A 27,802-nucleotide genomic window follows, 5' to 3' on the forward strand; every position below is an offset into this window, starting at 1 on the left:
CTGATAATGTTAATATCTTTATCAATTGCCTCAAAGCTGGGGACAGGTGGACATAAATTTGTTCTAGAAAGAACATAATTTTTAACAATGTTGCAACATTTTCAGACAAAATAATTGTTTTCAATGATAACTTGCTATATTTACATCTAAGATCAGGACAATCGCTATGGTTACTGTACTGACATGTTGGCAAAAAGTAGTGTTAACATGTTAACAATTGCTAATATACCACATAGCCATTCATAGCTGCTTTAAATGGTAGACTTCTCTCAACTAGAGAAAATGACTTTCAAACTGAAGGCCAAAAGGTTATATACAAGATATAAGCATAAGTAGGACATTTTCTGACTATATGAATTTTAGACCCTCCCGCTTAGTCATGAGACCCATTTCCAAGACACTTTCCACAAGGTCTAGAATATGGAGGTTTGAGTTATTGTCAGTAGTCTTTGCATTAATTACAGTGTTAACCCACTTGGGTTTGTCACATACAACTTTTAACAGTGGTTAGACATCTGGCTCGTGATAAACACTTGGGTAAACTAAATCAACTTAAAGTATTTGAGGGAATGTGAAATTGATATATATATCAATCAAACAATCCACCTCCCACAGTGACACCATGGAAGGAAGCATGGACACAAAGTGGTTCAGGATTCGGCATCTCTTTATTAGTTGGTGTCGCCCTCAATCCCAAGCACACGGAGAGACATGTTTCGGCCTCAAGAGGCCTTTGTCAATCTGGTTTGGCACTGTTTTAAAAAAGTATTATATAGCACCTCCCACTGGACTTCTGAGTGAACATAGAAGACATACTATGGTAAATGTAATCATTTTCCAACAAAGTAACATCGTATACATTGTGTCTACAGCTGAAAGTCAGCAAAATGCAGGAAAGGCATACCTTCAAAAAATATTATACACCGTGCATATATTGTAGTTGCCCAAAATACCAACAATTCAGACTGCATGGACAGTTATGCATATAAATCACATCAGACGTCATACATAGTGGGAATTAGTGTGGGTATTTAAACTCCGTAGCCAGACCATAAATCCTGTAGTGCCTTTAATAAAAACAGATAAAAAGCAATTTGAAAAGCCGCTGCTGCAAAGCATTTCTATTCATGTCCCATAATCTCTGCCAATGTCCCGGAAAGCTCTCCAGAGCTGATAACAAGTACGCAACAGCTCGGCCTCTGACCCCAACTATTAAATCACTTCAAGTTCTGCCGTAATGTTATTGTCACGCACTTAGACACCCACAAGACACTGGGACTGGATAAATACATTCTCCTCTCTGGGTCACCAGACTGAACATAGAGTGAACTCGTAGCCCACAGTCCATCGAGCCTGTGCTCCCAACCCCACTCGGGATTCCAACTCCCATAATGTCACTGGATAGGCAGCTGCATAGCAAGTAATAATCAAAGCCAAATGTTACTGCAGGGTCAGTATCGAGAATGTCTCTCATCGGGTCAAAGGCACATGACATTCGGAAAACAATAGCGGCCAACTTTAAAATAAAATCCAAGATAGCACAACCTCTGGGTTGAGGGGGACTCATCAGCAAAATTGATAGCGCCAAAACCACCTCATCGTGTTGGCGTCTGCGGTGCCCAATTACCAGCTGGTGTCAGACTTCCGGGCAAGGCAGTTCTTGCTGGTGAGAATTCACATCCCATGCTGGCAGTCGCGAAAACCGCCCCGCTACGAGACCCACATCCTCATCCGCAGTCATCCTTGTTCCTCTTCCTGGCCAGCCAGCTGGAGGCTCCCCTGATAGCACTCCAGTACTCCTCCAAACAGCCAGTCCGAAGGGAGAGCCACAAAACAACTGGTGACATTTTCTGCCTATATGAATTTTAAGACCCTCGCGCTTAGTCATGATACCCATTTCCAAGACACTTTCCACAAGGTCTAGAATATTGAGGTTTGAGTTATTGTCATTAGTCTTTGCATTAATTACAGTGTTAACCCACTTGGGTTTGTAGCATACAACTTTTAACAGTGGTTAGACATCTGGCTCGTGATAAACACTTGGGTAAACTAAATCGACTTAAAGTATTTGAGGGAATGAGATCCGTCCGTCCGTCTGTCCCTCCCTCCCACCCTCCTCTCTCTCTTCTCTCTCTCTTCTCTCTCTCTCTCTTCTCTCTCTTCTCTCTCTTCTCTCTCTTCTCTCTCTCTCTTCTCTCTCTTCTCTCTCTCTCTCTCTCTCTCTCTCTCTCTCTCTCTCTCTCTCTCTCTCTCTCTCTCTCTCTCTCTCTCTCTCTCTCTCTCCTCTCTCTCCTCTCTCTCCCCTCCCTCCCTCTCTCTCCCCTCCCTCCCTCTCCCCTCCCTCCCTCTCTCTCTCTCCCCTCCCCGGTGGTGTGTGTGGACGCTGTAGGATACTGGCCGCGTTAGCATATCAGTGTTAGTATGTGTTTATACTATACAGGGAGTGGGAAGCGAACTACTCACCTCTACTTTCTGAAGACTCGAATGCAGTGTTTTAGGAAGCAGGTATAAAGAAATAATCGTGAAGAATATAATGCAGAATGTTGCAATGCTACAGAAGAGCAATGGTGAAATCAGCTGTGTCTAAGAAAGTGGGTGTGTGTAATAGGAAGGAGGAATAAAGAAATAATCGTGAAGAATATAATGCATAATGTTGCAATGCCACAGAAGAGAAATGGTGAAATCAGGTGTGTTTAAGAAAGTGGCTGTGTGTAATAAAGCGATGGAGTCTGAAAGTTATATAAAGAGTGTCTTTATTTAAGTGCCATAAATGGATCCACTGGTGCAAGAGGTAAGGCATTCAGTTGAGGCAAATTCCAACCGCTTCTGCTGTATTCAAACGTAAGCTCCTGCATCAGTGAATTCCACATAACATTTTACAGTTCCATGTGACATAAACAATACCTATTACACTTGAATGACTCAAAATTCTATAATGGAAATAAAGATAGGATACGATTAGCACATGTATCCTTTAAAAAAAGAAAGAAAAAAATTGCAAAGTGCAATCATCAAACTTCTTCGGTACCCTGGTACTCCTTTGTTGTAACACAAAATTATCAACAGTAGAAGTCAGCAATCTCTTGTACGGTAGATTCTATCTGGAGCCTGTCAGAATTGATAATAGCACATTAGGTACCCTTCTCGTCAAACCATACATTATTGTCTTCAGCTCATTCAAAAAACAATTCTTGTGCAAAGAGCTAAGGCACCGAGCTGAGGCAAACTCCAACCAATTGTGTTATATTCAAATCTGAAGCTGCTGCATTAGTGAATTCCACATTACATGTAACAGTTCCATGTGACATAAACAATAGCTATTAGACATGAATGACTCCATTCTATAATGAAAATAAAGGTAGGATACGATTAGCACACTGTGCCAACCAGTTCCTAAACGATGTTGTGTTTTTTTATGTTGATCGCCAGCTCGTGAGTAGAGGCTGAGGATGAGTAAATTTGTGTGAAAGGGCTTTGTGGATGGCAGGCAGAGAGACGTGTGCACAAAGAATAGAGATGGTTTCAAAATGTTGGGTTTAGGCTATTTTAGGAAGTAAATAGTGTATTTGGATAGGCCATACATCACCCATCACTGGTTAGACTGGAGACGTAAGGGGCAATAATGAAAACAGTTCAAAAGCCTGAGCATACTTAGAAAGTTATTATATGAAAATAGTTCAATTGAAGTGTATTAAAAAAATTGAAAGGAAAAAGTCAAAAAAGTGGGTAAAAATCAATCCAAGAAGAACGTGAATTTCTTACAAGTCTTGGAGATTGCAGTCCGGAAGTTCTTCAGCGGCTTGAGATGCGTAATGTTTCAAGAGGTCATTGTTGCCATCTTGTGAGAAAAAGGAAGCTATCCAATGCATATCTTCGAAGGGACAGTAATGTTCCTCGAATGTTGGAACGGCAATTTGAATTGGCAGGCAATCTGCGATGTTGTCAAAGGTCGTACGTTGCAGGAGATCTTTCGCGGCTGCGCAGAAATCCCATTCCGCCACAATACCTTTTTGCGTTGCATCCGCCATTGCTCTACTGCCTGAACAGTCGAGTTCATGGTTTTCAAGATACTCCATTACATGCTGGATATCGGGAGCGATTGTTGGGTGTTTGGCAAGGCATACATCCATTCGCCAGTCGAATGGGCAAGTTTTTCAATCGAAAGATGGTTGGACGCACATTGGATATTTGTAAATAAATGTCTTGTTGTAGCTGGCTCTGATAATAGATAGAGGCATTACAACAAACAATTGATGGACGGAATGCTGACAATGCATACATTCTCCCCCAGTCAAGAGATCTGGGTTAAATCCATCGTTCTTTTGCCCACTACACCACCCCAGTTTAGACATGGCCATATGCAAATCAGTTAGATAGAGGCAGGCAGCCGAAAAGTAGTTCCATTTTTTCACGGTATTGATGTAGCTTCGCGTAGAGGCGTATACTGTCGGAGATGCTTGTTACCACATGGAGCACAGTAATTTTTTACAAGCAAAAATAGTAGTAGGATGGCCGCAAAGAGAGCGAGAATTTTGGGCACTGTTCCTGTTATTCCAGAGATGATCGAATGAAAGAAGTGTGGTATTATACCAAAAAGAGTTTGAAAGGCTGTGAGAAGGCAGGAGGAGACCGTATTAAAAAAGTGTGCCAGACCTTGTGTGTGAAAATTGGGTAACACTTCACAAAGTGTAATGGGAGGTTCGAATTTTAAAAGGGACTGCATTTTACTGGAAGTTCGTGCTATCTGCAGGTGATACGTTTCTTTTGCAGAAGTGAGGGACACTTCTGTTCTGAAGAAAAGCGCTTTAGTTTGTTTTGTTTAATGAAATCTGTCTGCAAAGTAGGGATTCAAAGCCAAGTTGAAGTTTGGGAGTTAGTTTGTGTGGGTGGGAATAGACATTTCTACAGGAAGTTACTCGGTTTGAAACAGTAAGGACATACGGTATGCCACCTCACATTCCATAGGTGTGCATGTTATTGAGAAGCAGATAACTGCTGTTAGAAAGCTGTGTGAATGTTGGTGTGATTGTGGGAGTTGGCGTGCTTTCAAGAAAGCAGGCAAGATTGGGGGCTGTAAGCTTAGAAGTGTCGTGCAGTTGGAAATTCTTGCATAGTAATGAATGACTGCCATTGTGATCACAGTTTGCACCTGTGAGAAAAACTTCTGTATGCTCTTTAAGACAGCGATATGTAAATGGGAGAACCCACTGCTCGTGAATAAACGCGCTACCGTATATAATCGCATAAAACATGACAAACAACATGTACACCTATCAGACACAACGACACTACGTACTGTGGGAACCGTGGCTAGCCATGTACACAAAGCAAACATGGCATAGCACCTCTGTTACAAAATGCAGAATGCGGGGAGAGATTGGGAGGAAAGTATGTGCGAAGGTGGCAAGTAAGTCTCGATTATAAAAGTATACAATGGAAAGTGTTGAGGAGAAGTTGCGGACAGACTGGAGTATGCAGAGCACACACATGTACATGTGAGCATACACTGATGGTCTATTGAGTGAAGTAGATAGTGGACGGAACCATAATAGTACAGTCAGTATGGAAGATTTAGAAAACATAGCACATACGTGCCCTTCCCCCACCCCCCAAATCTTTAGCGTAGTGGGCTGGCTCGGCGTACGCAAGGCTAGCGTAGGGGTATGAATAAAAGGCACGTTTTTCTGGGTGTGGTTCTCTTCCGGAATGGCGAACGTGTCTGCCAGGTCTGCGCAGCTTACACGTCCACGAGGTTGACCTCGTGAGTTAAGGTGGCTGCGTGAATGATGCTCTCAGCCTGCTGGTACTCAGAAACGGTCGTGGCCGCTGCGACGCACATATGCCCCACAGTTCACCTTTCGCTACCGCATTATGTGAAAGAGGGCCCACCACATGCCGGCGGAAGCTCCTGGGGCGAGGTCGGAAGGTTCCTCAGATCAACGCTGGTTACCGCTGCACAGGCACACAGCGTTCAGTTTGAGGCCCAGCAGCGTGGAGTGCTCTGTATACTACTAACACAGTAGTCGAACAGGTGCCAACAGTGGAACGGTGTCTGGATCCCACAATGGATGATGTTAGAACTGCATCTGAGAGTGGAGATGAAGGTACTCCCTCGGAGCAGGTGCAACCAACTCTAGGTCACAATAGTGGAACGGTGTATTGATTCCAGAATGGACGATGTCCGATATTATTTTCTGGTAGGTTTTCACAGAACTCCTTCTGTTCACATGCATCAGACTGTGCTTTCGTAGGTAATTGCTGCACATGATTATTGGGCTTGGCTGACTGCAGTGGCTGGAGTACACCGCGCTATAGCAGGTCTGAACAGTGAAACGGGGTCTTGATCCCACAATGGACGATGTTAGAACTGGATCTGAGAGTGGAGATGAAGGTACTCCCTCGGAGCAGGTGCAACCAACTCTAGGTCACAATAGTGGAACGGTGTCTTGATCCCACAATGGACCGTGTCCGATATTACCTGCTGCTTGCTTTTCACAGAACTGTTTCCGTTGAGGTGCATCAATGTCTGTGCTTCCGTAGTTAACTTCTGCACATGATTATTGGGCTTGCTTGACTGTAGTCGGAGGACTACACCGCGGTACAGAAGGTCCGAACAGTGAAACGGGGTCTTGATTATATGATTGAGGATGTCAGAAATTAAAGTCTGTGATGATTTCTGTGTACCCCTCCGACCAGGTCAACCAACTCCATGCATCCGAATCCAACGGCACGTGGCTGTGAGGTGTTAATGACTACAGCCTCTGGCCTACACTGCGGTCAGCAGGGCTCACAATTCAAATCGAGTGGTGATTGTTTAATTACAGAATTCAGTAGGCAACTAACTACAACGTCTTGAAATATACAGAATATTCTTTTAGTATATTTGCTTGAAGAATTATTTTTAGGCTGGTTCTGTGACCCTGGTAATAAAAAGGAGTCGAGCGCACATGCCCGTACCCAGTTCCACTATCTATCAGTGTCCGTGTGTTCATTATCTATGGAGGATAGTGCCCCTGGGCCGTACCACATTACATTGTGCTGTGGATAGCGTATGCAAGCATGTTACCTCTGGCAGTGGGGAAAACTTCGGTTATGTAAGTTTTAGGTGTGTGCCTATCACAGGTGGAAGGCTACTTTACAGACCATGAATATTGGTGAAGATGATGGTTGCATGTTGTGTGTAGTGTAAGATATGTGTATATAGCAAAACGTTTTCAAAAAAGCTCTCTAAGCAGAAGAGGTGTGTCTCATCAAATGCTGTAGAGAGAATGACTAAAATGGGTGGCGTTTTCCAACTGGTAGAATGGAAAATGTTATGAACCAAGCACACACTGATCCATACAGGCACTCTCACATGTCACTGACCATGTCATGAATGATGTAATATGTGACGTCATCAGCAGTGCATTGCGGGGGCGCGAGTTATTGTTAGCTCAACTAACTATAACAGGGGAATTTCTATGGTTTTCTATGAGTGAAATGTACAACTAACTATAACGTCCCTGAAACCTATGGTTTTTTTCAGTGTATTTCTAAGGTATTTTAAATGCTAATTCCTAACTATAATGTCTGTAAAACCTATGTTTTTTTCAGTGTGTATATATATATATATATATATATATATATATATATATATATATATATATATATATATCCGGCACGGCACCATACGTCTGACGTAACACAGGGCCTGGCAGCGTGCAGTCGTCACATGCGCAGCGGGCGCGACCCCATACGTACATGACATAACGCGGCGCGGCTAGGTATTGCGTACCCGTTATATATATATATCCAAAAAGAAATGCGCCAACACCCGGTTCCTGGAAAAAGGTGCTTTATTGCTATTGGCGCAGGCAGTCACATGACAGAGGCACCTGACGCGTTTCAGCATTTTCTATTATCAAAGGTGTGTCCTCATTAAGTGCAATGTCCAAGTTGTGCCTGATCACATACCCGTCAAATGGCCACACTTCAAGTCCCATAATGCACTTTGTGAGACAGCGTGCTCCATGTGTGATCTTCGTGATGTTACCAACTTCGGTCTCACAATCTTGATAGTAACAGGTAAGTATGGCCATACGGGAAATAAGACTGGTGCACTTACACGTTGTTGCACCACAATGTCAGTTAAGCCCTGGGTCCAGGACCTGTTGAACAGAGGCGTCTGCCTCGCTCCACTCCCTTTCTCGTATCCCGTCACACTATCGCTGCCAATCCTTAGGCTTGTGACAGGACGAGCGGGTCATGCCCCCCTATTTTAACACCAAAGAAAATATATATATATATATATATATATATATATATATATATATATATATATATATATATATATATATATATATATATATATATATATATAATTTAATGTTTCATTCAAATTTGTAAAAAAAAAATCACTTTAAGCTTAGCTGAATAGCAGTCAATGATGTTAAGAAGTAGGAAATCTGTTAATATCTACCTTATTGAATAGCATTTGATCTTCGCTTCAACTTTCCATTGTCACATGTGCTGTCTAACAGCTGTCACTCTCATGTTGTATATTAATACATTATCAATAATTCAAAGCTTTATGTACCACCGTCTCCTTTTTTATGATGTTATTTGCATTGTAATGTGGTCTTGCTATTCTGTTAAATGATATTCAAGGTTTTAATGATTCTCGTCAGTGGCAACATTTCCCAGTTTGTCAGAGTGTTGTTTAAATGTATTTAATGTTGAGGGTGGAAAGGAGGTGTCTTGTAACAGTGAGGTGATTTTTAATAGCTTACCTGGATAGCTTTTAGCATTGATGAGATGATGTTTTTTTGTGGGCATGATTTGTGATCATCTTAAGACGGTTTATGTTCTGTCCTTTTTAGGTGTCTGCTTGAGGACAGCCCAATGCTGAATATTTAGTCACATTTAGTTTAGGATAGTTCTTTCTCAAGTCTTTATATCCCTTCTTACATAAAAGATATTTAGGCAGAATTTAATGGATTGTTTCCTCATCCCTAACATTATATGGTACACAGAGTTTGAACATTTCTGTGGAAAAGCGGAGTGACACAAAAAATTATGTAAATGCATCAATATGTTTTTTTTGTTGTTTTTTTTAATCAACAGAACTCCTATGGAAGAACGTATTTTTAAGGCACTAACAAAGTGATTGTTATTCTGACTTCCTCCTCTTCTGAGTTTTCAATGAGAGGTTCAAAGGAAAAAGAAAAGCATTTGTTCAGCATTGTTTTATTATTTGTAAATGGTGGTCTGTGTTCCTATTTCTGTTTTTACCACATGCTTGCAATTAGTTAGGAAAATGAGCGACAAAATCATGAGCACAAAAAACTGTGTTTCTGCAAATTATCCAAAAATGTCAATTCCGCTGGTGGTCATTTGAGTTGGTTGATCAAGGTTGTGTTACACAGAGTTGTCATTAATCCACAAAATATTGACTGTAGATTTGGGGAATTACTTGCCCACAAGTTTTGCATCCGAATGTCTGTATGGAAGGTTGATATACAAAAGCATTACAGTGCCACAAAGATACACAACTTTCACAGTTTGTCTAACTTGTGCTACCATGAGCTAACCACTGAGCCATAATCTGAATTATTTTTCATTGTGTATCAACAATGCACCACTTGCCATCTCAGTTGAGGGATCGTACTTCCTAGAAATTTGGAGGGTTGAAAGATACAGGTAAGGCTGCAACTTTGGGCAAAAAAGGCAGGACATTTTCCTTTGCCTAAAAATGTTAACCATTCTCACACTGCTCTTGATAAGGCTAAGAAAAATCCAAACCTTGTCTGGCTCTTTGCTGGTCCTCAGACACCCAGCTCCCTCCCCTCGCAGTGTTTCTCATGGACACAAAAGCATTTTGAGAAGAAGAATCTTACTGCAACAACAGAAGAAATAATCAGTAGGTGGGAGTGGAAGGGGAGGGAATGGAGGAGGAGCGCTCTTTATGGCCATTATCTGGCCATGGTACCAATGTTTCTATATAGTATTTCCTCAGCAGGAAGGTTGGCAGATTGATGGGCTTATGGTTTAGACCTTAGGGCCCATTTCATTTTGGAGTGGCTCAAATGAGACAGCCTTGTCTATTGTGTGTCTTTTAGCACATCTGCTGGTCATAACAGCCACCCTTCTATTTTGGTTAGGCCCTTGACCTACAACTTCACTGTGAAAAGCCAACATAAATGGCTGAGATTCAACATCGCCTACTATTGGGGGTAGGGTTTGGGGGGTATCTGGGCAGGACGTTGAGTTGACCATGCTGGGCATTAATGATTCCCACATACGAGTGCAGTAAAGTTTAAATTTTAGGTAACTTACATGAGGTTAATTATCCTCAATTGTGTGATAAAATATGTATTTCCCTTAACTCTTCTTGAGTACATTGACGCCTACTTGGCATTTAAATAAAACTGGCTGCATTGATGGGCAACAGTTTAGAAAATATTAAAATACAGACATTAAAATAAGTAAGTTCTGTTGGATCTTAAAGTTATAAATCATCTTTTCTGAGTACAGTTTCTTATTTGTTAATTATGTGAAATGCAAATAACACAGTAGACAACTGTAAGTGTTCCTTTTTGTTGTGACTTGACCATTTTGCCTCTACAAATGTGCATTATAAATATTGGTTTCTAGAAGTCTTCCTACAAGTCTATTACATGTTATGAAGTAAAAAATGTTTTAAGTGTGGTGGTTGGTTATATACAGTCCTGGCTTAGAAAAAACGTATCTACCCGAGATAATCTTTTTGTGGCTGGACTGATCATTTATGTATTTCGTAGGTGGGAAACATTGTGGTCTGGAAAACCCGTGAAGATAAGCTCTCCGCAGGCTCGCCAGTTCACACCTTGTATCAAAGAAATCAGTTTTCCAACTAACCTTATCCGACTGGAAATCAACAGCTCTCTTCTTGAATACTACACTGAGTTGGATGCTGTAGAACTACATGGTGTCAAAGAGAGGCCCATGCTTTCATTTAAGAAAGTGGTTATTGATATGAATGACTTGGATGAGGAGGACTTTGATGATAAGGATGATGGTGAAGTGGACAACCTGAGCAGACAATTTGGAAGTACATATTTGAAAGAATGGCCAAATAATGGATATTTTGATAAACTTCCTTATGAGGTAAGAATATAACCATGAAAGACTATACCTGTTTCGTTTTGTTTCTTTTACAATCCCAAGTATAATCAGTTTACTGACTACATTGTCAAAGGCATCCTGTCCATTCACTAGTGCTTTCAGCTCTTATCTTCTTGGCTTGATGTGGTCTCCAACCATTAGAGTTTGTCATCTTGTATACTAGTTAGAAAGACCCTCATGCTATTTTCTGAATGCTATTCATACCCTTTGCCACTCTTTGAACATCCAGATTCTGCCCTCTTTGAACATCCAGATACTGCCCTCTATCAGCCACAGTGTGCATATCTTTGTTCACCCTCTTTTTCCTTTGGCACCCTCTGCATAATATATGCTGTGTGCTGTGTGCTGAACAGCCTTCATCAAGCTACTTTATAGGAGTACTTTTTCTTCACTTTGTGAATGTAGGGTCAGGAAAAAGGGTAGGGTTCTTAGACCCAGCATACCTCTTATTGTGAGATGAAGGTCTTGAAAAGGACAGAGAAGTGGTCTGCAGGATTGCTGGAAAAAGATAGCTCAAAAACACGCAAGCTGTAAACTCTACTTTTGTGCTCGCAATGTGTGTATGTTTAATGTTTGGATCAAAAGCTGCTTGATAATCTGCATCGCTTACCTGCATACATACAAGTTATGTGTTTCCCATTGCAAAGAATAGTAAACAGCACAGTACCAATAGGCATTGGTATAGCCAATAGGTCTCACCTTTGTGAACTAACTGCTTTTCCAGTGGCTTTTATAGATACTGTACAGAAAGCGTTTGATGCAGCCAGCCACACCCTTTGTGAGTTCATGCACAACACATTTGCCTGCCTACATAACGATGTGGGCATTTTTTTCTTTACTGATCTGAGTTGGATCTGTAAATATATATATATTCACTTAAAAAACCATAGGTTTCACGCATGTTATAGTTAGGTGGATATTTCACTCGTAAAAAACCAATGAAATTCCCCCGTTATAGTTAGTTCAGATAACTATAACTTGCGCGCCCGCAATCCTGCTCATGACGTCACATATTACATCTTGGTCAGTGGCATCACTCATGACATCATCCTTGTGATAGAGTGGCGGTCGCGCGAGTTATAGTTATCTGAACTAACTATAACGGGGGAATTTCATTGGTTTATTACGAGTGAAATATCCACCTAACTATAACATGCGTGAAACCTATGGTTTTTTAAGTGAATTTGCAAGGTTTTTTAAATGCTAATTTCTAACTACAACGTGTGTGAAACCTATGGTTTTTTCAGTGAATTTGTACGTTTTTTTAAATGCTAAGTTATTTATGTATTATTATTTTTTTTATATATTTATTTTACAATAAATTACGTATTAAAATTTTATTATTTTTTTTTTGGTTTTTCACCGTGCGCGCACGGAGCGCGCACCCCCGCGATTTAAAAAAAAAATATATTTTTTTTTTCTGCCTTCGGGGTCCTTCAGGGACCCCCTGACAAGGGCTAGGGGTTCAGGAACTCTCTACCCTGCCCCCTTTTCACGTTCGCCACCTTCCTTTTTCACTCTCGCACTGAAAACAAACAAAATGGTGGCCGACACTTCCTGATTTCGAACGTTGACTAACATGTAACCACCAATCAGAATTACGCTCGCGCACGTTAGGGTGCTCGCACGGTGCGCGCTTATAGATATTTATATGCTTTTAAATGCTATTTTCTCAGGAACTACTGAACAGATTGACACCAGACCTGCAAAAGGCACTTCCCTGACCTGAGGACTACCTCTCTGCCAAATTTCAAGTAATTCTGTTCAGCCGTTCGGGCTGTACCTTCGACTAAAGGTCCTATGGAAAAATGCATGGGGAAAACTCGTTTTGGGACCCCCCTTTTTTCTCGGCCCCCGCTTGACGAATCACCACGAGACTTTCAGGGTAGGAGCTGAGCGGAGCGCCCCATTAGTTTTGAAAATTTCGCGAGGATTCGTCACCCGGTGCCAAAGTTATTCAAAATAGAATTTTCAGATTTCCTATGGAAACACGGTCCTAACTATAACTATCTACTGGCGACCGCCAGTAGATAATATATATATATATATATGGAGGGCGGGGCTGAAACCAACACGGAGGGTGCAGATGGAGGGAAGTAATATGGAGGGCGTGGGTTGTGGAAAAGCAACAAGGAGGGAATGGTGGTAGCAACACAGAGGATGGGGAGAGAAGTGCACGACATAGAGCAAGCAACATGGAACAATACGAGGAAGTGAAGCACACGGGTGAGAGAGACATGTGGAGCTATGTGGGAAAATAACAACAAGCAACCCTTGGCCAAAAGCACACCAGGGTGAGCGCATCAAGGAGGGGTGTGGGGTAGAAGCACAGAGCCAAGAGAAATCAACAAGGAAAGTGACAGAGAAGAGAAGTACACAAGAGAATCCGCTGGAAACACACACATTCTCTTAGTGCTTAACAAAAAAAAAAAGTTGTGCTTGAAATGAAAGCAGTGGAAGGACGCAACTAATGAGGTAATGCTCTAGGGACAGAAAAGACACAAGAAGAGAGAGAAAATCCCACACAAGCTAGCAAAAAAAAGCAAGCAAATGAAAGTGAGAAAAATAACCTGTGATAAGCATTGAGTGGACTACAAGCCCACTGTAAACTTATAATAGCTATTTTTGCAAACAGACAGCTGAGTGAGACCTAAAAAGCTCCAGCATCAGTTTGAAAGTTGACCCTACAGATCCCTGTCCACCATAAACAAATAGGTAATGCAGGGAGCCTTCCGAACGACGTGCAGCAATACGTCAGAGACCTAGACTGTTACTATGGTGCATTGGGTTTCTGGACCACTGTTAATTTTGAGCTAGATCAGTGATGGGTAGCTTCATTAGTTTGCGAGGTACATGCCAGGCAGAAGTATGGAGGAGTGAGTTTTGAAAGCACTTTCTCTTGCTTAAGGCTTTGAGGCTGAAGACTCCTGGGTTAAAATTTGCTCTCTGGTTAACTTGTCCCCGCATTAGGAAGAACAACATTTTTTTCTGCACACTATCCTTACTGGACATCAAGAAAGCATTCAAAACTAAAACTCAGACTCTTTCTGGTCATGGAAAAAAGAGTGTGGCAACCCGGTACTTATGTTCTTCTCTTGTACACTGCTTACCTCTTATTGGACTGAACAGTCTGCCTAACTAGGTACAATATTGAATACACCTATCTCACTGGACTTCCCTTCAGTCGTACTTGGCCCATATGCACTAGAAACACCATTACCTCTGTCAGATCTGTATTTTACCCTACATGATTAACTTATTACCATTGCACTCAATGTTCTCCCTCTAGATTGGAAGGCCAACAAAGTTTCCGATCATACATGGTAGGCATGGGTCACATTCCTCAGATGCACTCATTTAGATCAAACTTAGGCTGTGGGAAACCCCATCACCTTGCAAAGTATATGGAGAATCTTGGACTCCTTTTTTCACAACTCACAGTAGATCACAGTAAATCATACTAGATCTTCAACCTTGGATAAGGCCCGTGTTCGAGATTGGTTTAACTAGAAATATTTCACACTGTATTTCCACATCACCGGACTAATGTTGCTTAAGGAGCGAGGGGAAATTTTCCTTACCTTGAGAAATGGGTTAGTACTAAGAATTAATATTTGTGACGCTGTTTATTATGATTTGCCCAAAGTAAGTTAACCATGATCATGCCATGCTGAATTTATAGTTTTGCGAATTCCTTCTCGATAAAATGTGTATAAAAACCCCTAGTTTTATTGATCGCGAGCAGCTTCTTATTTTACTCCCAAAACTCTGTCCGATTTTATTGGGATTTTCCATACATAGAATGCTGTCAGAACTCTTTATGAGTATAACGCTTAAGCTTGAAGGAATAGGTGGTAACTAGGATTAATACTTTTGATGCTGATTTTGTATTTCTGTATCTGAGACCTTATGATATTTCTTACTATATTTTCTGTAATGCCTTGTCCTCTAATAAGTCTTTTAAATGTACTTTTGATCTAGCCCTTAATTTTTGAGTGGTCCCGGTCACTATTTGTTTTATACTCCGCTAATTTAATTGGGTTACAGAAAGAGGGTTGTGTCTATAACTGCTACATCAACTTGAGTGGAAGCACTGAGCTGCCAATGTAAAACATTAGAGTGTCTACAAATATTTGGGTTCCCTCGAATATTCGGGTTCGGTGCCCACGCAGGCATATTCCATTTTGTGTATTCGCTGATCTGACCCAAATTCAGAAATACGGGTCTTATTCACCCACATTCTTCAGAACCAAAGGCAGTGATCCTTTTCCATCTGTGCCGCACTGCTTATTTCCTTGAAGTGCTAGAAAGTGGTTAAAAATACATCCCTCATTGTTTGCTTTAGCTCTTGTGACTCTGGATTCTAGGTCAGATTTGTGCTTGAACCTCACCATTTCAACTCTGATTCCAGTATGATGGATGAACCTTTCCACAGATTCCTCACCTTTGAAGAATTCCCTTGGTGTCACACTAAGCTGAGCCTTTCCTCAGCAGCATCTTCTCTGCACCGCCAGGTGACACCTTGCTGCGGCTGCCACTACTCTACTATACGTGACATTTCTGTCAGCGAATAGGCCCCAACCTGTGCTCTATCTTCAGTTTTCTTATTTTCTGCACCTCATCAACATAATTTACAGTTCTATTTGAGTGCTTCATCAGTGAAAGTTCCTCATCAGCCAAGCCCTTGCTCTCAATCAATGAGGCTTCACTGGAACATGTCTTGGCTCCCTGGGAGAAGTCCTTTTCGGATCCAGTAGTCCACAGACAAATTGACAAAGGCCACAGACCTGTTTTGGGTCACATGAAATTCTTTCCTTTACACTTGTTGCCAGACAACGTGGTGGTTCAGGTTTCTTCCTCTGAACTAAACCCAAAGGTCTTCCCTATGTCCCCTTCCAATAGATGTCAAAAGGATGAGAGGCCCTGGGCCTCAAGCTTTTTGCTTTAGGAAGTCTCATTCTCCTTATGTCAAATGCCACGTGCCTACTAAGTCACTATTATCTATTCCTTGTGTGGCCATCCAGAAGTGAAAGTACAAGGAGTTCCACAGCAGTTATGAAGGTGCTTTCTGGAAGGAAATGTTCACTTTCTTTTGTACAGAGACTTGTCTTGGTTTCCATGACAGTGTTTTTCCGTCAGGGTGAATTGATGTCCTGGATAAATCCATGTGACTCTGCACTGGGTGAAAGTTGGGATTTGAAGGCATCAAGGTTTATGTCACTGGGCCAGATCTGGATTATTTAATTTGTGTTGTTGTTTGCAACTAACCGAAATATTATCTTGGTGTGTTTGAGCTTGGGGTAGATGCTAGTCATCTATATTTGGATGATGTGAAAGCAGTGTTTGAGGTGTAGCATGTCTGGAGCAAATGAGACTTCAGTGAGTTCTGCATCATTGGCACATTTCTGAATTTTGATGCTGCTGTTCAGGGGTGGAGTCCCAAATAATACAATATAGAGGTTGAAGATGATTGTGGACAGGTTAGAACTCTGTCGGACTTCCCAGGTGATTGGGGCCTTCTGGAACGTGGAGTTCCCCAGGTGAATTAATTGCAATTGTTTTGATCCTTTCAATCTATCAATCAATCAATCAAGGGTTTATAAATCACGCTAATTACCCGTGGGGGTCTCAGGCACTGGGGGGAGTGTGTGGGGGGGGGCAGCTCCGGATCAGTCGAAGAGCCAGGTCTTGAGGTCCTTCCTGAACGTCTGCCGGGTCGGTGAGCGCCTGATGTTCACAGGGAGCTCGTTCCAGGTCTTGGCTGCGATGTAGGAGAAGGCTCTCCCGCCTGCTCAGTTTCTGCGGATGCGGGGGACCTCTGCCAGGGCGAGGTCTCTTAGGTACGTGGAAGGAGACTCTCGTTGAGGTATTTGAGTCCGATGTTGTTGAGGGATTTGTAGGTGTGGATGAGGAGCTTGAAGGGGACCCTCTTCTCGACGGGGCCTAACTAACTTTCCTATAAGAACGTTTATGTGAAAGTCCTTCATTTTTTCCCAGACTAAGAAACAGACTTGTTATCCAGAATATAATTAATCAATACCAGTCTCATCCTTTCAGCAGTGTCAAAGCTGGCGAGTCAAGAGACTGACATCTCTCATACTAAGTCTTAAATTATTGTGCTCACATTTCAGCCTATGCATTTCAAACACGATTCCTTAACACAGGAGCACATTGTCTTTTTACTTCTCGTATTCTGCTCTGTCCAAAAGAAGACCACACAAACCTCAGATGAGTTCAAGGTACTGAGAGATGTGGTACCTCACTTTCAGGATGAATCTAATTTTCTTACCGTCTATCTGGGGATTTGCAGAGGGGGCCAAGGTGCATAAGTGTCTGAAATTTATGGGGTGCCGAAATGGGTGGATGACAAGGCGTTGTCCATGGAATTGAATTGATTTGCAAGCATCTGACACCTTGAGGTCTCTTTACCTTCTTCTCAATTGAAAGGATGCGGAGAGTCCTGGTGCCAGCTCCAATGGTTGGGAGGCCCTAATTAGAACCATAACAGCATGCCTACTTTCTAGACCACAGTACAGTCCTGCAGGTAGAAAGATCCATGGGTAAAGAATCTGTGTGTAGTTCCAGCAGGACATATAGGAGTGACTTATTAAAGGTTCTGTCAAGGAACGTGAAGAGGCTGGTGGATAAGATAAAGGAGGGAGAAATAACACAAGCACTGCTACATCACAAAGTAGATTTGGCTCTGTTACAAAAGACACACCTTGTGGCGAGCAGGTAGCATGTATGGAAAGGGTTAATCTCTTCTTCCGGTACATGTGGTTTATCTTATGACTCTAGAAAGAATACTGACATTTTCAGGTGGATGATATTGTATACTAAATACACGGTCTGTGTTGATCCTAAGGACTTCAATACTGCATTGTGGGATACATGAGTCAATGATGCTGTAGCTGTGTTATTGTCGTACTGACTCCTCCAAGCTGCAGACACAAACTTTGCAGAGAGTGAAGAAACTGTTGCAGGTTTTTGCAGAAGCAACGCTTGTTATAGATGGGTATAGTACCCTGATCATCGGGGAGGATAGGGACAGGGTGCCATCCACAGTGGCTCCTATTGCTGACGACCAGATAAAAGTGGGGTGGGCGGGATTTGCAAATGTAGTAGGATTGGACTACATGGATTTCTAGATCTGGCTGAACGCGAAAGCTTGTGGGTGTACAATATTTTCCCTTGTATTCTAATGATTATGGATTTTCTCTAGACATGGGTATTTCTCTAAGCCACAAGCTCTGTGCACATAGTAATGGTACACATTTTGGTTCTCACAGTGTGTATGATTATTCCCCGGTATTACCAATGATTCTGATATATAAGATACGAAGGATGCTACCTGCATATCAGGTAATTGAAATGTTAGAATTATTACACTCTTGGTAATGATGGAACTTTATTTTCAGAACAACGTGGGCATGGCAGAAAGCAGTCTGGGAAGTCAACTCAATGGTATATACGACTCTTGTTAATAATAGCCAATACACAGTATATAGGCTGCAAATTAAATGGATGAGTGATGTTGACACCTTGGGGGATCAAGATTAGGATGAGTCAGTGGTGAACCCCTGATAGATTGGGATCCTTTCTGTATTCAGGCTTTCGGAGAGCAAACTCTACAAACTATATTCTTAAGCAAGCTGACCTGTGGAAATTAATAGAATTACTTGGTTTGTGGCTGAGTGGTGTAATCAAATTGCCATTTTATGTACACACTGTGGATCTGCTTTAAGATCTTGATGTTCTGGACAGGTGTAAAGGAATGCGAGATAAAACCAGGCTGCTGAGCAGTCTAGAGGTTGCAGGCCAATGCTCCAACTTTGACTGGTGTCTGGCTCCTGAAAGAGCCTGCCTACACTAGTAAGGGGTGCACAAGGAAGGTTGGCCGGATTTGGGGCCGGTGGAAGCAGAACTGGGGGCTGAATTGAATTGCCTTACCAGGATTAACCCCAGTCATGTACATATTAAGTTTTGTTTTGGAATTATAGTCCATATGCCCATGTAGTGACATGGTGCATGCCTGTTATGCATTTCACCTAAATATCACATGTAGTGGGATGTACTATGTTTAATGACTAAGCTGACAACGCTGAATGACCAATATAAAGATAAGTCTTTTATATCTTTCGTTGAGATTGTTTGTGCAAACGACTGCCAGATAACCTTATCTAGGGAACGATTAGGGTCATCCCCACGCCATTCTCTTTCAGTTCTCCAGCCCTCAGTCTGGCTTCTTTACACTTTTTGGAGGTTCTTCATCCCTTTTGGGATCCTATAAAATGTATTCTATCATATCCTAGATCACACCAGTTTGCTAAACAGACCAGTCCATTCCTAAACTACATATGGCAAAATAAAATTAGACTGGGTTCTATGGTGAGCTGAGATACCGGATCCTGCTGTCATTTTAATACCATCTAGATAGATAAAGCTAGATAAAGAGAAAACCCAGAGATTTGTTGTAATATAGTGCAGCATTAAGTCATTTAGAGAAGTAGTTGCTGAAGAACAAAATGATGATCCAGCACTGCCGTTTTGTGTGTTGAACTTAAGAATCAAGTGGAGGTTTCCAAGGGCTGCAAAAATAAATTGAGACTTGCAGTAGGAATGTCACAAACACCTATTTCCCCTGATGTAGTGTCAGAAATAATAAAGAGCAAAAATCTGGTATAGGTTAAGAAGAAGTGTCTGTCTACAGGAAGAGGTTGTTTTTCGGTTGTGTCCGGAATATCAAGAGTTTCAATTAAGTCATCAAATGCTTCTAACCTCTTCCTCTGCGAATCCTAATCTCCAATGTCGAACAGATGTGGCACTGAACCTTCAAATGTGATTGGATATTTTGTGGAAGTCTTGTACTCTCAATATGCTGTTAATATGAAAACATCTACAGTTGGTATTTATGGTGGTGACCGATGGAGACTATAGTATCTCCCTCATATGAACGCTATCATCAGTGTAGCTTAACTACCTGAGAATGTGCAACCAGCAGTCAAACACTTGCTTAATAAGCTGCAGTAGAGGTTTCAAACCTTTCATAGAGCAATTCTCTATGTACTGGTTCTGGACTGACAGTCAACGTGCTTGGTATTTTTGCGACTGCAGAGCATCCTGGTCCCTTTTAATCTGTACCCAAGCAAATGCCCTAACCACATAAGGCTGTGTAAGTTGGATTCAGAAATGTATAAGTTGCTTTAAGTTCCTCATGAAGAATCTATCAAGCACTAGTGAAACATTTCAATTAGAAATGAAGGCTCTTGTGGAGGTACCAATGAGTATCATGGAGTCAGAGCTTTAAATGCAGATACATTTCTAATGGGAGAGTTAACACTACGCTCCCATTAGAATTATTGTCTGTTCAAGATACCCTTAGACCGGTTATCTTGTGGAAATATGGATTTTTCTGGTCAGTTATGTCCCCTATCTTGGACCCCAACGGTTCTATGTGCATGTTACAAGTACATGTATGTTCCCTCCAGTTCCAGTTATGAAGACGCAAATACATGTGCGTCCACCGTTAACATGTCCTCTTTCAGATCCGCCATGAATGGGCCGGATATTCCATTCCTAAGTACAAAAGGCCACCGCCTTTATATGGTTCACTTATGCCATTTTTACAGTCCAGGCAAGTAGGCCCTGATTCTGTCATCAAGCTTTTCTTGCTTTCTGTCTCTGAAGCTCCAGTCCGAGCCTGCATCTGTGACCATGAACTTTGTCTCATTCCCTGCGCGGCTCACGAAGCCTGACATCAGCTTGCTGCCTGCCAAGAACTGTATTTCACCTTCGAAATTATCTGCTCCGTTCCCTGCCCAATGCATTCCTGTCTAGTAGTTTAAGTAAACATTCTTCCAGCTACCGAGCAAAGGCCCGGTTTCTCTGTCTTCATGCAAGTAATTCATAGCCCTGTTACTATGGAAGATTCCTGCCCTCGCATCTAGTGTAGACACTTAGACGCTTGTACACGCACTAACAGTCAGTATAGTCAGTATAGAATAAGATTCTACTCTAAGAGACCTCTCTTTTGGATAACATAGTTCTTTAAACATAGGATGTTAGATATGATTTGGGATTAGGTTGACTTGACCCTCCAGACTTCTGTCGCCACATGTAGAGCTAAATGTCAAGTCCCCTCCACCCCCTAGATGCACGTCAATCACACGTCATGCTGCTGCGTGCGCATTTCTGTCAAGTATTTCTGCTGACATTGCGAAATTCTTTCATGTAACCGCCCTCTTATGACATCACATCTGATGACGTTCTTTAAATCACTCCCAGTTACGCCTATTTTTGCTACGCATGTGAAATGTTATCTTTGCTATCAATTGTTACGCCTCTTGTATTGGCCTCACTGTAATGCCTATTGTATAAAAGTAATTGATTGTCAATAACGTATGTACTTCACTTCCTGAACCTTCGTGGTAATGGAACCTGGAGCAACCGATTATAATCGACCATTGGAATAAAGCCCATTCCGAACCTCTAATACCACGGATTCTGCCTCTTATTTACTGAGCTATTTTATTATGTTTCTGTATCAGATGAAGTCCCGGTAATTAAATTATTTACCACATGAATGGCGCCCGAATAGGGACACTTTCTCATCTCACGCGCCGGCGGTGCGTTGCAGGCCCGGTCTCCTGCCACAGCTGGACGGACAATAACGCGTACCAGCAGGATTTCCTGTATCTCCCTCCGGTCAAGCGGGGGCGACTGAGGCTGCGATCAACACCCAGACGAGGCGGTGAGAAGTGCGAAGTATCCCGACCAGAGCCTAGCTGAGAGAGCAAGATCCGAGGTATACAGAGGCCCACCAGTTTCCGAAGTCCCAAGTCGAGTCCGGTGTCCGAAGTTTTCGAGTCGAGTCCAGTCCAGTCCGGTTCAAGTTCAGTTCAGTTTCCGAGGCCTTCCGTTCCGAGCTACCCGGTGAGTACCATTACTGGGGAGGCGTTCTGGCGTGCACATAAGTTGTGCCGGTCCAGACGGGTTTGGGTACACAAATCCGGTCTGCACTGTTTCAGCAGTGTATCTGTACTGTTTAGCAGTATATCTAGTATGTCAAGCATATAAATTCAGAATAATTCAGATAATGCCGAGTATTATGTTTAAGTGATTAAGTTTTCCTTAGATCGTCATCATCATTGTTTGCTCATTTAAATGTTAAATGTTAAATGTGTTAATACGTTCTGCATATTGTGGTATGAATGACTGTTCATTATCGTGTTTATTGTATTAAGTTTGTTCAAGATCAAGTATCAGATCAGTTCTCAATATGCCGCTCTTTTCGAAATTAAGACAGATCACAACTAGAAAAGGGGTACTCGAAGAAGCTGTTCCTATTCCTCCTAGGGACACTCCAGGGTACTTCATGTATCATAAACATGGCCTAGATGCTATATTATTTCTTGATTTATGGGTAGACTACACTAAGGAATTACCAGAAAGTCAGAGGTGGCCCGCAGCTGGGACCTGGGATGCAGAGTGCATCGTGAAAGTAGAGGAAGAATTATGGAAAAAGAAAGCTAGACAATCACAGAAAGACGCCATTGAGTTATGGCGTAAAGAATCGTATAGACGTACAGAAAAAGCACGTAGACAGGAAGAGAAGAGTAAAGAGAATTCAAATGAAGTCCGAGAAAATCTATTAATTGAAGAAGGTGCACGAGTGAAATCGGAACAAGTAGACAGACAAAGACATGCCCTTATGAAAGGTATGTATCCCCTTCTGGCCGAAGGATTACCTAAGGCTACTGCGGGGATACCAAAAGACTTGCCACCCCCATTATTTCCAATAAAAGTACATCCCAAGGGGCATCCTAGAACCGCAGAAGATGTTTTTCTTTCCTCATATTTAGATGACGCAGCTCCCGAGTATGCTAACCCCGCCCCACATAGACCATTGGCCGGGGAGGTTCAACGCCAAGATCCTGTATCTGTATCTCTACAGCACCAAATTCCGACACAAGTTCCGGCAAGCACATCTGTTTCCACATCTGCTCCTACAGCTACTTCCATAGCTGTGTCCACACCTATAGTTGCTGTATCACGTTCAACGAATCCTTTCACGCCCGATACCCCAGATGGGGCTACGGGAGGTGCTACCAACATTTTTTCTACGCCACCCAGAATAAATGAACTTACCTTTCAAGAGTCAGCACATTCACGTACCCCCAAACTCATAAATGCCCGTACGCTTAAGGAACTTCTTATAGATTGTAGATATGACCCTGTGCCCGGCAAAGAGGACGAAATGATCATGGCATCATTACGTATCAGACGAGCCGCGGTGTATTTAGGGAAGTCACCAGGAATGACTATGCATCTAGATAATATATACCATTTTGTCCAAACAGGGCGAGATTCTGAAAGTATTAACAGAGCTATGGAAAACCAGAAAGTGGAAATACAGGGGGAACTGTTACGTTTCCTCATAAATTGTGTGATCAGAAATCAAGACCGACCGGGGGTAGACCCGGAAGCAATGCAAATTCTTACCAGATGGAGCCAGAATATATCAGAAGGGAGACCTGATAAGCAAAATTGTATAATAGCCATGTGCCGAAAGATCCGTAAAGAAATAGAACGCTTACACGAAGAAAGATTAGCGGTAGACCAGTTCGAGCAAAGCGAGGAAGAAGGATCAGGACTGCCCACAGGACAGTCAGAAACTATAGCCTATGTAGGTAGAGGAAGATCTTGTAATAATACTAGATGTCTTACTGACCCGATACGTCCGATATGTCTAGAAAATAACAGGAATTTTCAAACACCTAAAATAAATATGAGGTCCCCCGAGCATTCGTTCCAAGTCGCTGACAAATTACTGCGAGAACGAAGGGGTTATCATTTTCTTGATTCTATGGATGAACAAGAATTAGCCAGGTCAGCCGTTCATTGGATTGACAGTCCCGGAAAGTATGATGATGATACAGTAGCACACACATTTTTGAATCTCACCCCAGATGAACAGCGTTTAGCTGGGATTTATATGATTCAACAACTTCTTATACTATATAAAAGCCAACATTCAGATCCTGGTCCCTTACCTGATATATTGACTGAATTACTCACGAATAGATGGAGAGGTTCAGGTACTAAGTTAATTAAAGAAATACTAGAATCAAGAAAGCAGTACATTCTTTTTATATGCCCAGAACATGTCTCACTGCCCATCAAGGAAAGAACCACGTATTACATGGACAGACAGAATCCCTTACGAGAAGTGCACCCAATAAAGGGCGAGGACAATGAGTTTAAACGTGTATATGTATATACGCCCATATCGAAAATAGAATTGTTAGAAATGAAGAAAGTGGTACCCAGTCATGACAAAGACCCAGCGGGTTTCCACCGAGAAATCAAAGACATGTTACTCATGGGAGAGTATACCTATCCCGACATTATGACCATATTAAAGGTATTGATGCCTGCTGGCATTTACGAAAAACTGAAGGAAAAAGAGTGGGAAGTGGGAGACCAAAAGATAGATTGGACAGCATTAGAAAATGAAGAAAAGGCCCGAGGTCCAGGTTCGGGGCTTGGGGACAAAACTAAAGCACTACCAGGTTTACTAGTACAGGTACTGCCACGTTTATTAACCACGAAAAAGGAAGACTGGGGTGCAATCTCAGCCTGTAAACAAAAGCAAGATGAAGACACTAGTGATTTCTATGCCCGATTCGAAAAATGTTTTGGTATAAATAGTGGTATAAAAGCAAGTAGCGAGTCATACCCACATCTGTTTGTGACAAAATTAGTTGAAAATTCTTTGCCCCAAGTGAAGAATAGAGTATTAAAATTCGAGAGTACCTGGCAAGGTAATACCCCATCACAAATGTTACAAATGTTACAGTACCATTACAATAGAATTAGAGAAGAACAAGATCATGAACAAAGACGCATGAAAGACACGAAAATGAAAATGCTAGTCTCCCAGACAGTTCCAGCTGAAGGACATAAAAAGGGTACGACACATTCCGGTGATTCAGCAGGACCTGTAAAAGGGACATGCAACTATTGTAAACAGCCAGGTCATTATGTACACGATTGTCCAGTTCTGAAGCGTAATATCGCCACAGGTATTACAAAAGAAAGACCACGGCCACCTAGACAGGATCAGAATGAACAAGGAGCACCGCAGCATGCACAGTCCATGCCAGCTCCACAACAGTCTATACAGTTTGTGCCAGCCGCACCAGCGTTGCCGGCTGCTGCCACACAAACCACGACACGACAGCTGTACCAGACCGCACAGTATGACTATCCTGATTACCAACGATATGCATGAACAAGCCTAGAGAAGGAAATTGACTTACCCCTTATCGAGGTCCCTGTAGACCAAGAAGGACCTTATGTACATAGTGAATTATTAGGTCAAGACAGAAAATTTTTACTCGATACAGGGGCAAGTCGAACAACTATAAAACGTAGTGAAGTTCCAGGGGTACCCCTCTCAGGCTCACAGAATATTTCCCTTGGTTTTTCAGGAAAAACCTATTGTTAATGAAGTGTCACAGCCTCTTCCACTTACGATAGGACCTTTGACCCGAACTACAGATTTATTGCTTACTAAATCATGTCCAGAAAACTTGTTAGGAATAAAAACACTGAAAGCTCTAGGAGCTATAATATGTTGTTCCCCGGAAGGAGTAAGATTGTTTTTACGTGATTTTAAAGGTCATTATGTGTCTAGAGACATGGATCCCCGATTGCAGACCTTACCTACACATCTATGGGCACAAGGCCCTACTGATGTTGGTTGCATGAATATTACACCATATCGAGTCACACTGAAGGCAGGAGTGGTACTACCACGAATGCGACAATACAAGTTACCCCCAGATGCTGTAATGGCTTTACTGCAAATCATTGACGAGCTCATTGCCCAAGGAGTGGTTGTAGAAACAGACTCCAATGTATGTAATTCACCGGTAATTCCGATTCTTAAACGAACAGATCCGAAGGCCCCGCCAGTATATCGATTGGTTATTGATTTGCGCGAATTAAACAAATGCATTGTGCCACAATTCCCTGTGGTTCCAGATATCTCGTCATTACTGACAGCTATTGATTCCGAAGCAACATTCTTTACTGTAATCTCAAAAATGCCTTTTTCAGCGTCCCAATAGATCCGGAAAGCCAATATTTGTTCGGATTTAGTTTAAATGGACGTAGCTTCAAATTCTCACGCGCACCTCAAGGATTTACAGAAAGCCCCAGCATCTATAGCCAAGCACTGAAACGAGAACTCGACAGTATACACATGCCAGTCAACACTGCTTTGCTTCAATATGTCGATGATCTGCTGATCACCGCGAGAAGCGAACCCGAATGTGAGAAAGCATCACTGACAGTTTTACGATTTCTAGCCGAAAAGGGGCACAAGGTGTCCCCTTCTAAGCTGCAATTCTGTGTCCAGCGAGTTGTTTATCTTGGACACTCGCTGTCCAAGGAGGGAAGGCAGCTTACACCCGACCGCATTCAGTTAATAGCTAACATGCCAATACCCAAAACACAAAAGGAGGTGCGGGCTTTTATAGGCCTCACTTCATATTGTAGGCAGTGGATCCCTCAGTATGCATTTCTAGCAAAACCACTCATTCAGTTGACAACACAGGAGGCAGCCACATCGACTGTTCTCCCTTGGACTCAGGAACATACACAAGCTTTTGAAAGCTTAAAGAAAGCTCTATGCCAAGCACCTGTTTTAGCAACACCATGTTACAGTAAACAGTTTACACTCTTTGTTACAGAACGCGAAGGTACTGCTTTGTCAGTACTCACACAGGAACAAGCAGGATCACACAAACCATGTGCTTATTTTTCTAGTACATTAGATCCCTTAGCTCAGGCTCTGCCTGCGTGCCTGAAATCAGTGGCAGCGACAGCTTTAGCAATCAGACAAAGCGATGCCATAGTGTTAGGACATCCATTGACAGTACAAGTACCACATGCAGTGGAGGTTCTTGTGAATCGAACGCAAACACAACATTTGACTATAGCAAGACTTACAGGGTACGAACTCACATTGTTTCAGCCACATATAGAAATCAGACGTTGTAACACATTGAATCCTGCCACACTTTTACCTGTAAATGGAACAGACCCACTAGCTCATGACTGTATTGAAGTTATTACAATCACGACGAAACCCAGACAAGATTTAACCGATGTTCCATTGTCAGACCCAGACCTGACGTTGTATGTAGATGGTTCATGTATGAGAAAAGGTACAGGAGAACTAGTGGCCGCTTACGCAGTCACAACAGACACTGAAATTATTGAAACAAATTGCATAAATACCTTGTCCGCTCAAGCCGCAGAGCTCGTCGCTCTGACACAAGCCTGTATTCAAGCCACAAGTAAAAAAGTCAACATATACACTGATTCACGTTATGCATTCGGAGTTGTACATGACTTCGGCGTGCTGTGGCGAGAGAGAGGTTATTTAACTTCTCACGGTGCCCACATTCAGCACGGACCCCTCATTCATGCTTTATTAGATGCAATACATCTACCCACTGCAATATCAATTATGAAATGTAAAGCTCATACGAAAGTTACTGATATCATTTCTCAAGGCAATGATTTAGCTGACAGAACAGCTAAACAGACTGCTCAAACTCAAACATCCGACATGACAAAGACAATAGTC

General features: G+C 42.2%; 1 protein-coding gene across 1 annotated transcript in view; it reads left to right on the plus strand.

Annotated features, from left to right (window-relative positions):
* FBXL4 (F-box and leucine rich repeat protein 4) overlaps positions 1-27,802 on the plus strand; it is a 224,141-nt gene that overhangs the window by 98,644 nt on the left and 97,695 nt on the right. The window contains exon 4 of the mRNA XM_085611122.1: positions 10,779-11,124. Coding sequence (XP_085467248.1) covers positions 10,779-11,124 — 346 coding nt within the window. The remainder of the gene's footprint in view (positions 1-10,778; positions 11,125-27,802) is intronic.

This window comes from Triturus cristatus, chromosome 6, assembly GCF_964204655.1.
Source record: "Triturus cristatus chromosome 6, aTriCri1.1, whole genome shotgun sequence".
NCBI lineage: Eukaryota > Metazoa > Chordata > Amphibia > Caudata > Salamandridae > Triturus > Triturus cristatus.